This window comes from Lacerta agilis, chromosome 8 (genome assembly GCF_009819535.1).
Source record: "Lacerta agilis isolate rLacAgi1 chromosome 8, rLacAgi1.pri, whole genome shotgun sequence".
NCBI lineage: Eukaryota > Metazoa > Chordata > Lepidosauria > Squamata > Lacertidae > Lacerta > Lacerta agilis.
This window is the reverse complement of record NC_046319.1, coordinates 45,038,923-45,053,482: the sequence shown is the minus strand read 5'-3', so window position 1 is coordinate 45,053,482 and position 14,560 is coordinate 45,038,923. Positions and strand designations below refer to the sequence as shown.

General features: G+C 38.8%; 1 protein-coding gene across 1 annotated transcript in view; it reads right to left on the bottom strand.

The window, feature by feature from the left end:
- The window catches only part of WWOX (WW domain containing oxidoreductase), a 547,815-nt gene that overhangs the window by 423,994 nt on the left and 109,261 nt on the right, over positions 1-14,560 (bottom strand). Inside the window, 1 exon segment of the mRNA XM_033157178.1 lies at positions 3,451-3,539. Within this exon segment, the coding sequence (XP_033013069.1) occupies positions 3,451-3,539 (89 nt within the window).

Sequence of the window (14,560 nt, the reverse complement as noted above, 5' to 3'; positions counted from 1 at the left end):
TTCTCTTTTCCATGGGGAGGGGTGTAAGATCCAAGAGGGAACTGCCCATAGAAATGGTCCTACACACCAGTGTGTATACAGCAGTGTGGGACTGTGTGGCAAGGAAGCAGCTCCCACACCAATGGAGTACATGTGAAAGGAACTGGTCTTCTAAACAAGAGACACATTTGATAGGCACATGTAGGATCGCTTTAAAATGGAGAAATTTGGACAAAAAAATCGAAGTTCCTTATTTTCTAACAAATCAACACAACAAAGAATTAAAACAATCGGGGTGGGGTGCTGGCTATGTAACTCAATCCCTTATAAAATTTTGCAACACACAACAGTAAGTAGGATCTGCAACAAAATGTTGGGGTGTTGTGTGCTCCTGTTCAAGGTTCTGGCCTGTCAGTCATACCCTTCTGCAGGATATTCCATGCCACGAACACTTTCTAGTTTTATGTCCCCTCCTCCCTAAAAACATAGTTAGCGTTATGTTTCTACTGAGCATACACAGTCCACATTGGTCTGTTTTGGGGTTGATGCCCCACCCTTACAGTAGTTTTGTTGTTACTTTTTGCTGATATTGTTATCATTCCACAAACCTTGGATTTCCCCTCCAAAAGCCTGTTATGCTTACATATGAGGACCGATAAGAATTCTCCCAAGAATTGGGTTGCAGAGCTTTCCAAACTGTGTGTCACAACATGTTAGTGTGCTGTGCGAACACTCCCCACGCTCCTCCTAGGGCTAGAAAGGGGTTAGTTGAACCTCCGGCTTGCTAGTAAAGCTGAATTACTGTGTCGCGATATGATGCATGTCACCAACATGAAAAGTTTGGAAAGCTCTGGGTTAGTGTGTCAGTGTGTGTAACTACTTACTGCATACCTAACATTTGCCGAGCTGTAGAATGTTCAAAGCACTCTACAGGCATTGTCAGCATTATTATCCCGAATATTGTACATGAGAGGCCTGAAAGTCCACTTGCTCACTCCACATTGAACATGATGAAACATTTTGATGAGCTTGGTCATAATAAGTGCTTAAACTAGTACTATTTTGGTGTTATTTTTAAATGGATTAATACAAATATTTGCATTATTTAAATGGCATCACAACATGTTCTGAGGAAGATGGAAAGCTGGGATTTTAAACTTCTTGGATTGTTTGTTTTTAATCTCATTTCCCATGTTGGTTACCTGCACTGTCAGCACCTCCTTTTTAACATACTTATTTTAATAAAGTAAGCTATGAGTTGTATACACAGCCTAACTGGTTGCATTCCAAAATGTTAAATTCCCTTGGAAGCAGTTAATGATGAAACAGAGCAACTTCATAGTGACATGTTAGTTTATAAAGTTCAGGACTGAGATAAGGTTTATTTCAGGTTTATTAAAAAATGTCAAAACAATCACATACATTTGCCAAATATTTCCATTCTTATTTATTTATTTATTTATTTATTTATTCCTCTGGAGTGCTTTTAATCAATGTATTTTGTTTAAAATTCTAGGTCATTATATTGATTGCTATTGCCCTTTGTAATATTCTTCATGGCTTTATTATTTTAAATTAATTTTTTAATTAAAATACTGTGCACACATACCCTTTAAAATTCTCTCATTAACCATTAAGCTATAAAAACTGCAAAATGCTTACTACTTTATTTGCAGCAAAAGATATTTTAACTATACATATTAAATCATAAATATTTTACATGCTTATCTACCCAACATGCCCCTTATGGCTGGTTAGATCTTGTGCAAAAGCATCAAAGCAAATGCCTCTTGAAAACCATGCCCCTCTTTTCAAGGCAGATCATGTCCACCTTTATGGAGTTTCAAAATACAAAGAATATTTTATTTGTCTGCTCCAGTCTTTGGGAAAAGAAAAGGAGCCTTAATTGATAGGTCTCTTAACAGTGATTATGCAGCCTAATTTAAAGACACACAAAAATGAGCACATGCCCTACTGAATCACAGGCCAAAGGTCAATTGAGTCCATCATCTTGTTTCTAAGTAAATGCTCTAAGGCAGTCAACAAAGCATGAAAGGAATAGTCCTCCCCCACCATTGGCCCCTGGAATTGGTGTTCAGTAGCATATGTAATATATCTGAAGAACATGCTGGTTCCATTTAGCTTATCACTTTCTCTAATAGCAATCTCACATGGTAATTGTCTATAGCAGCCAAACAGAGTCATGCAAAAACAAGGTATCAGCATGTATGGGGAATCCAATGAGGACTGAGCATGCCCAGGTAACAAGGAATGCAGAGTGCAGAGGAGGGAGGAAACTGGTGGGGGTGTGGTATAGAACAGCGAGAGGTTCCTTATATCAAGTCAGGATATTGGTTCATCCAGTTCAATGTTTCATGCATTTAAACAAATTCATACACTCACCGAGGTGGCTTCATCTAGCTAAAAATGATCAAAAAGTAAAAGCCAGCCCAATTGCCAGTGTCAAGTAAAGATTTTCAAATACCTCACATTGCAAATGAGAATTTCTTTTTCAAAGATATTCCAAAGATGTGTTGAGGCTTCATCAATGGACTGAAAGGCAATCAGCCTATTTGTGAAATCGATGGGTCTGGACATCTCATCAGGTGGGAAGCTGCCATATTCACTGAGCCTATAGTACCTCAAAGCAGACCCATTGAAATGGATGGAGTAAGTTAAACATGCCAATTCATTTCAAAGGGTTCACTCTGAGTCAGGGCCGTCTTAAGCATATTTGGCGCCGTGGTGCGAAGATCCCTCAGGCGCCCCTCCCCATTTCCCAGAATTGTCAACCTTTTTTAGGCAGGGGGACCCCCTAAGTTGTTAACCATTTTTAGGAAAGGTTCCCCACGGGGGTGCATGTCCAAATGGCGAGAAGTCCTGTAGGGCTTGGTGTCATCAGCAGCATGATGGGATCTAGAAGACTTCCCAGAGGGGAAGCTCCCCAGAGGGGAGCCCCACTCCTGCCAGCCACCACCTATTTATCATTACTTCACAGACAAGAGAACAGTGAAGAGGTTTCCATCTGATCTGAGAAGCCTTCATATGCATTGTGTCTCAAGCATCCGGGGTTCATGCAAAGTACAATAAGGGGAGGTGACAAGAGAGAGGCAGTGCTTATCCCTTTCCTACAAACCACTACAAATTGTCATTCAGCCAGTGTGAAAAAGCAAGTGGATTTTCCCACTTCTAGGGTTCAAATTGCAACTGTAGTCAAGAAATACAGCATGTAAAAACAATGCCCTTTAGCCACAAAAAATCCTGCCTGGATGCTGCTTTTCTTTTAAGATACAATAGCTCAATTACAAAGTTTGCATGTTATCTATAGTTATCCCCTAAAAGCTGTATATAACTATTGTTGTTCCTCAGTTTGCAGTGATTATGCTCAGCTAATAAATTTATTTATTTCTAATTATGATGCTGATGTAGTGGTAGTAATTATGATACAGAACCTTCTCCCCAAGTACTTACACATGCTTGGATTTGAATGCTTCAGCAAACTCCTGAACACTATGAAGAGATGCAAGGTCTAAGGTTATTGCTTCTACTTTGGCTTTGTGCTAAAATGAGAGAACAGGAAGGAGAAAGATAAACAACATCAACTTGTTTGTATCACAATATAATTTTAAACCAAACAGCTTTACAGTTACACATTTAAATTCCCTTGTTCAACATTAGAACCCTGCAATGGACATAAATCAACCCAGAAAGCAAAGAAAACAGTGCCAAATGCTATGTTCTCAATTTGTAGCACTTTTAAAGATAGACAGGTTGTTCTCAGAAGTTGCTGTTATTCTGAGGTTAGAGAACCAGAGCAAAACCTCCTGAAAAAAACTTGATTTGTGAAGCAGGGATATCGTGTGATATGTACAGCTGACCTACCCTTACAATTGGGCAGATGTGTGCTAGAAGACTAAAGGAGTCCTTCAGTCTTCTTAGTCCAATGAACCACAAAATAAATATAACAAGTTGTTTTATTAGTATTTATCATTTTGATTTTTTTTTTCAAGTAAATAACAAATTAACCCTAGAAACCAAAATGCATGAACCACACTAATCACAGTATTTGTGCATAAGGTAACAGAACTTACAAGCAGCCTTAATAAATCCTTATGATGGGTCTATACTGATACTCTAGAATGGTAAAAGGTAAAAGCCTGTGGGGAGATGATATATAATGAATAGGAAGAAATGTTTAAGGTAACTTTTATTAAGAAACCAGAGGCTTTTGGGGGGGATTATGGGATTAAGAGTTGCCGAGACAATACAAAAAAAAAATTATGTATGCGACCACTGTCACTCAAGTGATTTTTGCCCAAAGATGGAAAGAAGAAAATGTCTCAACTAAAGAAGAATGGCAACAGAAGTTACTGGAGTACTCAGAAATGGCGAAACGTACTGGAAGAATAAGAAATCAAGATTATATACTCTTTAATGCAGAATGTAAACATTTTGTAAATCTAAGTTTAGCCTCATTAAGGGGCAGTATTTCAATATGAGTAGGAAAATGAAATTGCCCCTAAAGATTTTTTTTAAAAAAGCACTGGGGATGCCTTTGCAGATGCAACCTTGAACACTACAATGGATATTGCAAAGTGGGTAGAAGAAGCAATCCTGGTTACTCTCCACTCTGGTATATTTAAAAAAACAACATACCATGTCTGCTCAGGGTTAGCTATCATCACCAGTCAGAAACTGCTCTTGACTAAAATGAAAATACAAGACAAAATATTGACCACCAATGGGTTTCTTTTTTCTTGCCAACTTTCCTTTGCGACAGAGGTTATCTCTACTCTCACTCTCTCTCATGCTCTGTTCTCATCTCCAAGGGGAAAATAAAAAATAGTGCTACAAACACAAGGACAGCAAGGGGTCAAAAAACATCAAGTAGTTCAACAGACCAAACCACAAGCTGTTAGTTACTATGCTCTTGGGAACAGTGATTCAAGTCCACACACTATTACTCAGGTAATGCCTTTGCTCTTGGTGTCAGGTTGCAGGTTTCTGCTACTGGCTCCAAAAACAAAAAGGAAGCACCTGTAATATTAGAAATGTGAGGGGGAGGGTTCCAATGCCAACTATTCATTCACAGGGAGAAATCTGCTGGAATAACTAAACCGCACTTGGGGGTAGAATAAAAATACTGAAATACAATCAATGGACAATTGTGATATACAGTACAGATGACAAATACAAGCTATGAATATTGGTTTCTAGTCAGTTCTGCCAGTGGACTGAAACATCCTGTAACAATGCATTCATTGCCAGGATAATCAATGTCCCTTTATTTCCAACTGTTAAACTCATTTGTACAGTACTTCTGCAGCTTTTTAGACTTATCAGGCCATAGGTTATCGAGAGCAGTAAGAATCAGTAGAGGTATTTCCTCAGCAGCTTAAGGAGCAGACTTTATAAGGTCACAAGTAATGATGATGGTGGTTGTGATGTTTCTGAGTGTTCCAGACAAATTATGCCATAGAAGTGCAAACCCTGAACACAGATAAATTATAAAGGGAGAAACACATAGAATCATTGCAGACCTTTAAGTTGTAAAAAAGAAAAAAAGAAGTTAAATTATCATGTCTGGATTTTTAATCTGACCATTGTTAACACGTGCTTCATATTTACAAGCTTCTCTCCATACCTAGGAGGGCTAGGAAGTTTTTGTTACTGTTGTTTTAAAAATTAACTTCGTTTTGTCATGACCTTGAGTCAGATGCTTCTAGTTATTGTTATTTATCTCATTTATTTTGAAGTTATGAATTACAATTATGTATCTTGAAACATTCCATGAAAAATAAAGGGATATAAACCATATGCTTCATAATATCCAAATTTCTATCTGCCCCACCTCCAATATAAAACTTTGTTTGTGTGCTTTCTCCTGAGGAAAAACTGCAGTTGATAACACTCTTATTTAATTCTGAAAATGCTTCGTGTTACATAGAGCAAATCTATTAAAACCTCTTAGAATATAATTGACAATATTTTACACTCACACTTAGAAAAATGCTTATCAAGCCAGAAGTTTAACCAGAAAGTGAAAACACTCAGAAAGCTAGCATTTTCATGATATGTGATGTACTCACTTTACAGCTTAAAAAGTGTTTAAAAATGAACACTGCGTGGTACAGTAGTTTGGCAGTAAACATGATTGTGCATTTATGTCTCCACGCTGAAGAAGGAGCCTTTTTTCCAATAGGGGATTTTTCATTCTAATGCAAGTGATGATTTACATTAAATATAGGTAAAGTGTGGTTACATTTTCCTGAAGGTCTGCAAGGAAGTGAGGAGAACTACAATAAGTTGAAGCATAAAAGCTTTCTCTGTCATAATATTTATTATAATGGCGTATAAAAGAGATGAAATAAATAATAGATGATAAAGAATCCTTCAGCAAGTACCATTACTTGTGTCTGCTCTAGTTTTATACACAATTGAAGACTCTTAATAAATATGCTGTAGTCCCTATAACTTATATAAGTGCTGTGGAGAGGGGAGAAATGTAAGATGTACTTTAAAAGGCACCAGAGTGGACATTAGCTAATTGACTGCATAATTATAGTCTCCATTGCTATACTAATACTGTATATATCTCTATCTATCTATCTATCTATCTATCTATCTATCTATCTATCATCTCCCACATACACACAAACACAGTGTTTTTCACCATAAACATATCCTTAAATAGTGTAGCACTCAAAACATTTCACCTTTTGAGGGTTGAGAAGAAGATAAAATGTACTCCAATTTAAATAGAAAATTTCAGTTACCTACACTTGGAAAACAGTTGCATGAAAGAACAATACAGTGGTACCTCTGGTTAAGTACTTAATTCGTTCCAGAGGTCCGTTCTTAACCTGAAACTGTTCTTAACCTGAAGCACACTTAAGCTAATGGGGCTTCCCGCTGCGCCGCCAGAGCATGATTTCTGTTCTTATCCTGAAGCAAGGTTCTTAACCTGAAGCGTTATTTCTGGGTCAGCGGTGTATGTAACCTGAAGCGTATGTAACCTGAAGCGTATGTAACCCGAGGTACCACTGTACGTATTTTTATACAGACAAATTGTGAGGGATAAAATGTGTTTACAAATAAAAGATTGCAGAAGAGATTAAGAAACAAGCATTTAAAAACCATCAAATTGTCCATATGCTACAAAAATGTTCCAATCTCAATTGGTTCCCTTTTTAATAAAAACATTTCCAAACATGCTTGGATGGCCAAGTCCTTAGGTGGAAAACCTTGGAGGCTGTCTAATATTATATCCATTCCTAAGCCATTTAAGGACTGGAATCCTGATTTCTTTGATGAACACAGGTGTAAAACATTTTCAAAAATCTTTGAATATATGTTTACACAACTGGCCACATTATATTCATAACCATCAAACAGGATTCATTTGTCAACAGTTGATAGCCTCACCTACTTGGCGGCTTATAAATGTCACCCACTGGGCTGATACACAACCCATGCCCACAGCAATTCTTTTGCTTGATGCTGCCAAGTATTTTGATCATTTATATTAGACTTCTTAAACTTCAACACTTTCAAAATTTCATGTGAAAGTCCCTTTTATCTGTCTTATACAAATCTATATCACACCAGTTGAGCAAATGAAGAGGGTAACAGTCAAAGCTCTGACTTTATTCCCATTGGCCAGGGCACTAACTCCTGTTGTCCACTTTTTTGCTGGCTTTCTGCCCTGGCCAAAGAACCATTAATAACTAAATATAAACTCACACCCAACACCAAATTTGCTCTGCTTTCTTTTCTTTTCTTTTTACTCCAATTCTGACAAACCACCTTATAAACACTTAACTCGCTACACTTGATCTTAGCCAAAAGACCAAGAAACACTTAACTGTATACCTAATTGTGGTGGTCAGAATGCATCAGCCAAATTTTATTCTATTTGTTCAGGCTTTAGGCCCTTATAAAGGAACATGACTTTCACCCATCTGACACGCTTGGACATATGTGTGTTAATACTTTGATGTGACATACACAGAGCTTGCTGGGTTAACCAAGGAAGGGCAGAGGCAAAGGAGGGATGATTTACTTTTACTTTTCTTTTTTGTCTTACTTTTTTCCTGTTTCTGTCTTTCTCTCTGCTCCCCCCCCCCCGTGTACACACACACACACACACACACACACACACACACACACACACTCCCTATTTAAAAATGGAATAAAACATTGCAGAAGGGGCGGTGAAGCCAAAAAGAAATGTGCACAGAATACCTTCTCCCACGTCTACAGTATGTAAATCCATAAGAATCAAAGCTGAACTGACACTTGCCTAAAAGACTAGGAAGCACACACAAATTAAATCCAGACCAGAGTATGCCATTAGAATAAAGCATGGCAGCTTTGATGCATTGGTTATGACAGTCAACAATGTCCAGCAATAGGTGGTAATGATGATCTTCATGCAAGATGGATGAAAACAAGGAAATGCTTTTATTTCAGTTTCAGGCTGTAAATATTGCAGTCCCTAATGCATGCACTTGAGTATTTATGTTAGGCAGGCTTTATAAAGTCATGCATGTATTTTGAATGCTATGAGATTACCTTTCAGCCAGCTGAATGGGACAAATGAATCACATGGTGCAAAGCTTTAAGGCCAACTGAAGATATGTTGTCTGTTTTCAGAATAGGTTCCTTTACAGCATTTGAGATAGTTTACGGAGGACCATTAGAAGCCTTAGTAGATGGAATAATTTTACACTCGTTTTTCTTCTGTTTCTTTCTGCCTCAGCTATTTTCATAAAAGACATTTCACATTTTGCATCTAGGGCTTTAAAGTAGTGCATGTCTTTAAAACAACAGCTTCGTGGGCATTTTTGTTAGTTATGTTCCTAACATCTTTACTGGGACTTGACTGAGTGAGAAGGAAATTAGCCAATGTTTCAAGGACATGATTAACTGCACTTTAAAAGGAAAGAAGGGTGCCATTCCTTTCCCTAAAGAGCCTACCCTTAAAACATAAGAACAGATGATCCATTTTATGTCTTGGACAAATACTTGTTTCTGAAGGCAGCAGGGATCCGGAGCAGCTATTTAGGAGTGTCCACAGGCTTAAGCACACTCGACAGGATTTTCTGTTCCCTGCTCCTTTAATAGCCCCCATGCTCAAAATATGTTTGTCGTGTAGCATGGGTGGAGAGGTGCTTGAGAAATGTAAGATCTAAGCCTCCTTAGACATTATGTACTTTTTGGATAAAGGCCTCCATGCCTATGGAGGCGTTTTCAGCATGTGGTAGAGGTGCATGTCCAAGACCACATTTCAAAGTGTCCAGCAGCTATTTAGTAGTGTGCTACTGCATGCATGTTATCAAACATAAGACAAACACGAAGCTGGATCTTATGCATGTTTCCTCAGCTTTAAGTACAATTGCACTACAGTTCAATAGGGACTTTAGGTGGAATCTGATGTCATAAATTCCAATGATTATAGATCACGAGTGGTTCTAGATTTAAGGGAAGTTGCTTTTGGCAATCAACTGTTACGTATTCTGAAATTTCTATTCATTATTTATTCTTTCAGTGTGTAATTTGGTTCAGAGGGTACACTTGGAAGGTGTGTAATTTACAAAACAAAAGCTAGCAACACCACAAAGAATAAGTTCCACATTACAAGTGCAAACAGCAAACTTAAGAGTTTCCGGGAGGCAGCATTCTATTGTTCCAGGTTTCAACACACTGTTCTTGGAACATGGAATGCTTTCACAACAGTACAGCCATGAGGAATGTGCAGAAAAGAGAAAGGTGAATTCATCATTCAAACAATTGTGTAGAATAATGTGTTGTTATTGAGACATTATAATCTGTCATGAACCATCCCAGCTAAGGAAGACAAGTGTCTGATAGCTGACTCCTTATTGGTGAAACACAGCAGCTTCCATGGTGCTCCAGATACACACACTTATAGCCTCTAGGCAGCTGTCCAAAGGCCTGGGCCCTATGGAGCAGTTGCAGCAACAGCAGGGCATCTCCCCTCCTCCAGCTTATAGACCATCCTCTGATGGATTGCATGCTTGCAACCTGAGACTTCTGCACGAAAGTCATCACTGCTCTTCACTTCTCAATCCCCTCCTGGTTCTAGGAGACAGTGGGGTGGAAGAAGGTGGGGAAATTACTGACTCATCCCTTGCCTGAACTTTCCCTTCTTCTGTCACATCCTGTGTGCCTTCTTTCACCTCAGACTGCCCTGACTCTCCCTCCTCCCCTGGCTCCTGCCTTGCGGGTGGTATAACACCCCGTAAATCACTGGTCCTCTCTCCTGGGTCATTCTCCTGCCCCCCTGCCCCCACAACACACTCTTTGGAGCCCTACCAGCCCCTGACATCAGCAGAGGATATGTCCCAGATTTCCCTCCTATACTAGTAAGAAAACCAACAGTGCTTATTTATGCTTTATTTCCAATCATAACTGGACCCTTCCATGGGTTGTTCATCCATTCCCATGTTCAATGAAATTTTGGAATCTTATTATGTGGCATCATGCATTAAAGGGGAAATTTAATCCTTCTGTTGTTGTTTGCAGTTTTGATATCTAGATATTTTACGGTTTGTTTGTTTGTTTGTTTGTTTGTTTTAAAAACCAATGTTGACTTTTTAAGTTTGAACTGAAAAGCTACTTATAAATCTTGCAAATATAAGAATAGTAATCTTCTTTCACCACAACATGGTACACTGCCAACCTCAAATCTTCTTGATTGAAATTTGCAGTGGGATGGTGGGGGACATGGCTTTTATGCAATACAGCACGAGGTTTTATTGAAGTATTGTCAGCATCATATGCCAGCCCAGCTGAAAGGCTGCCAAGATTTCTTCCCAATGCTCCAAGTAAAATCTGAATTATTTTTATTGTGCTTTTATCTGTTGTCCTGTTTGTTCCTAAATTAAATTCAGAAAACAATATTGTCGGCCACTCTAAACCTCTGAGGATTAGAGTGGTTCAAAATCACAACGAATTACATAACAAATTGAATGTTCATGCACATAAGAATGCACATATGCAAAAGAGGGAGGAAGCCATAGTTGCAGTTAGCACAACCCAAGAGGCTTTTACATTGAGTATCACTTGTACAGATGGCAAGTATGGATTGGGAAGTCTAATGGCCAAAGGGCAGAAATGTTTAACCACATTTTTAAAAAGGCTATATTTTTGCGTGTTTAGACCTTTTACCTTTCCCCATAAATAAATTCACACATGAGTCAGATATTAGGTTTGGTTTTTGGCAGAAATTTAGGCCACAACTTTATCCATTACAATCAATTGAGTGGTTGCATAGGTTCTGGTTTGACTAGCTCCCTGCACCCATGCAGGCAGTGCTGTCCCAGAGCCACGTTTGTAGGACAGCCAAGGATGAACACCAGGGACGGCTGATGGAGGGAATGCCAAACAGCCACCCTGATGTCCCCTGGACTCGGGCACGGGCTGAACACCTTTCGGGGTTCGTCAAACCATTGAGTCCCTAGATTTCTTTACCGAAATACCCTTCATTGCACAGGCGTGGCCACAGTCACGTGGCACGCCTATCACCTGAACCAGAACCTATCCGCAATCTTACAAGTTGTGACGATTTGCTACACAGCAGGCGAAGCCCAAATGGCACCAGCCAATCAGCCAAGTGGGGAAAATTCCTACTATGCCCCTGCCCCAAAGGCAGGCGACACATGATGGCATAGCCAGGTCAAGCGCATGCCCTAAATATAAGGAAAGGTGTGTGTGTGTTCCGATGTGATAGCCCGAAAGAGGAAGCTTATAAGCCTTGCATGGGTTTTATAGGTCCCGCGATGCTCCTTTTCTGAGGCACCCCATTGGTCAATGTGGGATCCACCTATCAGGGGTTGTGGCTGTTCAAGGATTACCCACCCACAACGCTGGGTCAGGTGGCCAGGTCGCACCACAACACGCGCCCTCTTTGATGGAGGACCTGATTTCTCCCAGGGTTCACAATCATAAGCAATGCTGTGGCCTGAAAGTGCAGGCATGCAGTGTGCTGTGCATTAATCCTTCAAACTCTAACAGATGCTGGCAGGGATTTAAACTGGAATGTATTTACAAAGTGACAAATTATGTTCTATATTATACACAGAGAGAGAAAGAGCACCCACAAATAGGCTGATAAATGTCAACTGCAGTCATGACAAGTGGTTTATTTTTATTATACAGTAACTACAATTTTCTTTTCTTTCTTTCTTTTCCTTTTTTCATGGAGGCCAAAAGATTTATTTGTTGCAGGAAAAAAACATTATATATGACACGAAGTAATAACTGTAAGATTGCTGATATTCTGGGCAGTCTGCCCTGCCAGAAGCTACGTTCAGACTGAAAGACAACATTTCTTTTAAAAACTGTATGCTGTATCACACATAGTAAATATTATATAAAGCTCTACTGGCATATCAATATCTGATCATTATGCTTGTAGGCTAGATAACTTACAAGCAAAACACAATGGGCTGCTTCACAGAAAAATATGAGGGGAAATTCCAATACCATTTAAGAGGGTCAGAGCTTCTTACACAACATTCCAAAAATAGATTTTTAAAATAATAATAATTATGAAACCATATTTAAAAATACTTTGCACTAATAGACAGAAATGTGGAAAACATTGGGTTTAGATTTTTTTATTTATTTAACAAATGTATATAGTGCTTCACAGCATAAAGGCACTGAAACAATGTACATGGGTTAGTTCAGATGTTACTACTACTACTACTACTACTACTACACACACACACACACACAGAGAGAGAGAGAGAGAGAGAGAGAGAGAGAGAGAGAGAGAGAATATATTTAAAAAATGTCCAGTAGCACCTTAGAGACCAGCTAAGTTTATTCTTGGTTTAAGCTTTTGTGTGCATGCTCACTTCTTCAGATACACTGAAACAGAAGACTTCTGGACTTCTGTTTCAGTGTATCTGAAGAAGTGTGCATGCACATGAAAGCTTAAACCAAGAACAAACTTAGTTGGTCTCTAAGGTGCTACTGGACAATTATTTTTATTTATATATATATATATATATTGACTGTGTCAAACCAACACAGCTACCTACCTGAATCCACACACACACACACACACACACACACAGAGAGAGAGAGAGAGAGAGAGAGAGAGACAGAGAGAGAGAGCCAGTTCATACTTCACAATAAACTACTTTATAATGATAGAAATAAGCTGCAGTGAGCCTTGCTACCTCAATAAATTAAAGTTCCAGTCCCACTGACTCCAACAAATTGTGATTACCTTTAACCAGTTTATTTGAAACAAGTCAACTTCAAATCAAGCTGGCTTGTTTCAAAAACATAGTAGTTACAATTAGTCACTATGCTGGCTGTTTCGCATTACAATAAATCATGAAGTCTGAACTGCCTCTATTGTGTGAGCATATATAGGTATGAAAATATAAATACAAAGTTGTATATTAAAAGTTCCTACAAAGAAATATCTCATCTCAAACGTCACACCCTTTACAATATCTCTCTACTGCCACAAACCCTTTTTATCATGCCCTATATTGTCATGCCCTATATTAAGATAAAAATTACATTATTAACAGTTTATATCTTCATAAATGTATTGAATTGATACCTATACTTATCTTCTTTCTTGCATGCAAATGTCAGGGAAGAAAATATTATTGTCATGTGCCATCATTCTTATCGGAGAATGATAAACCAGGGAGTTGCCAAGCAATTTCAGGATTTGCATAGAGCCTGAGGGTTCCCTGAAGAGAGCCTGCAAGTTTCCCTGATCCAACCCACAAATAATCCAGAGGAAGTGTATGAATCTGATTGTCCAAGCTATAGGGCTTGGGATGTGAAGAACGGTATGTGTGAACTAATCCAATGCCTTACTGACATGAATAGTACTCTATAAAAGTAAACTTAATATGACAGATCTATCACTGAATATCAGAAAGCAGAGGGGTGTAAAAAAAAAAAAGCCACAATCAATGTCATGGCTTTGAGGGGAAACAGAGTTTGGGCATGCCAAATACATATAAACTGGGGTGGGGTGGAATTAAAGTGTAGCATGGACATAAAGGACAATGGAATAGCATCTTTACCCAACGATGCTTTCTTTCCTGAAGCTGGTTCTCTGCAGCTATTTCTCCTTGGATCCCTACTAGGAGACTTGAGGATGGTGATTGAGGAGAACAGGGTGTGTGGGGGGGGGGTTTCCAGTTCCCCCTTCATCCCACCCATGCTGTGCAGTACATATTCATTTGGCAGGAACCAACTCTTACATATGGATCTCCTCTGACACGCTCCCTTATCAGTTTCCATATGCTAAATCTGTTTGCCTCACAAATCTAGAAAAAAGATAATGGGATAATGCAGGTTGGAATTTATCTCCCAGCTGGAATAATTCAAGCATGTTTTTCCTACAGATTTACCACTGTTTCAGAATTTGGCCCTACCATATGTTTTACTTATAGAGTAGTGATTACTAATAATTTGTTTTAATGTTGTACTTTCAATCGTTGCAACCTGCTCTGGAGCCTCAGGGTGGAGGGCAGGTAAAGAAATAAATTAACAATAGCATTTAACATTTGTATAG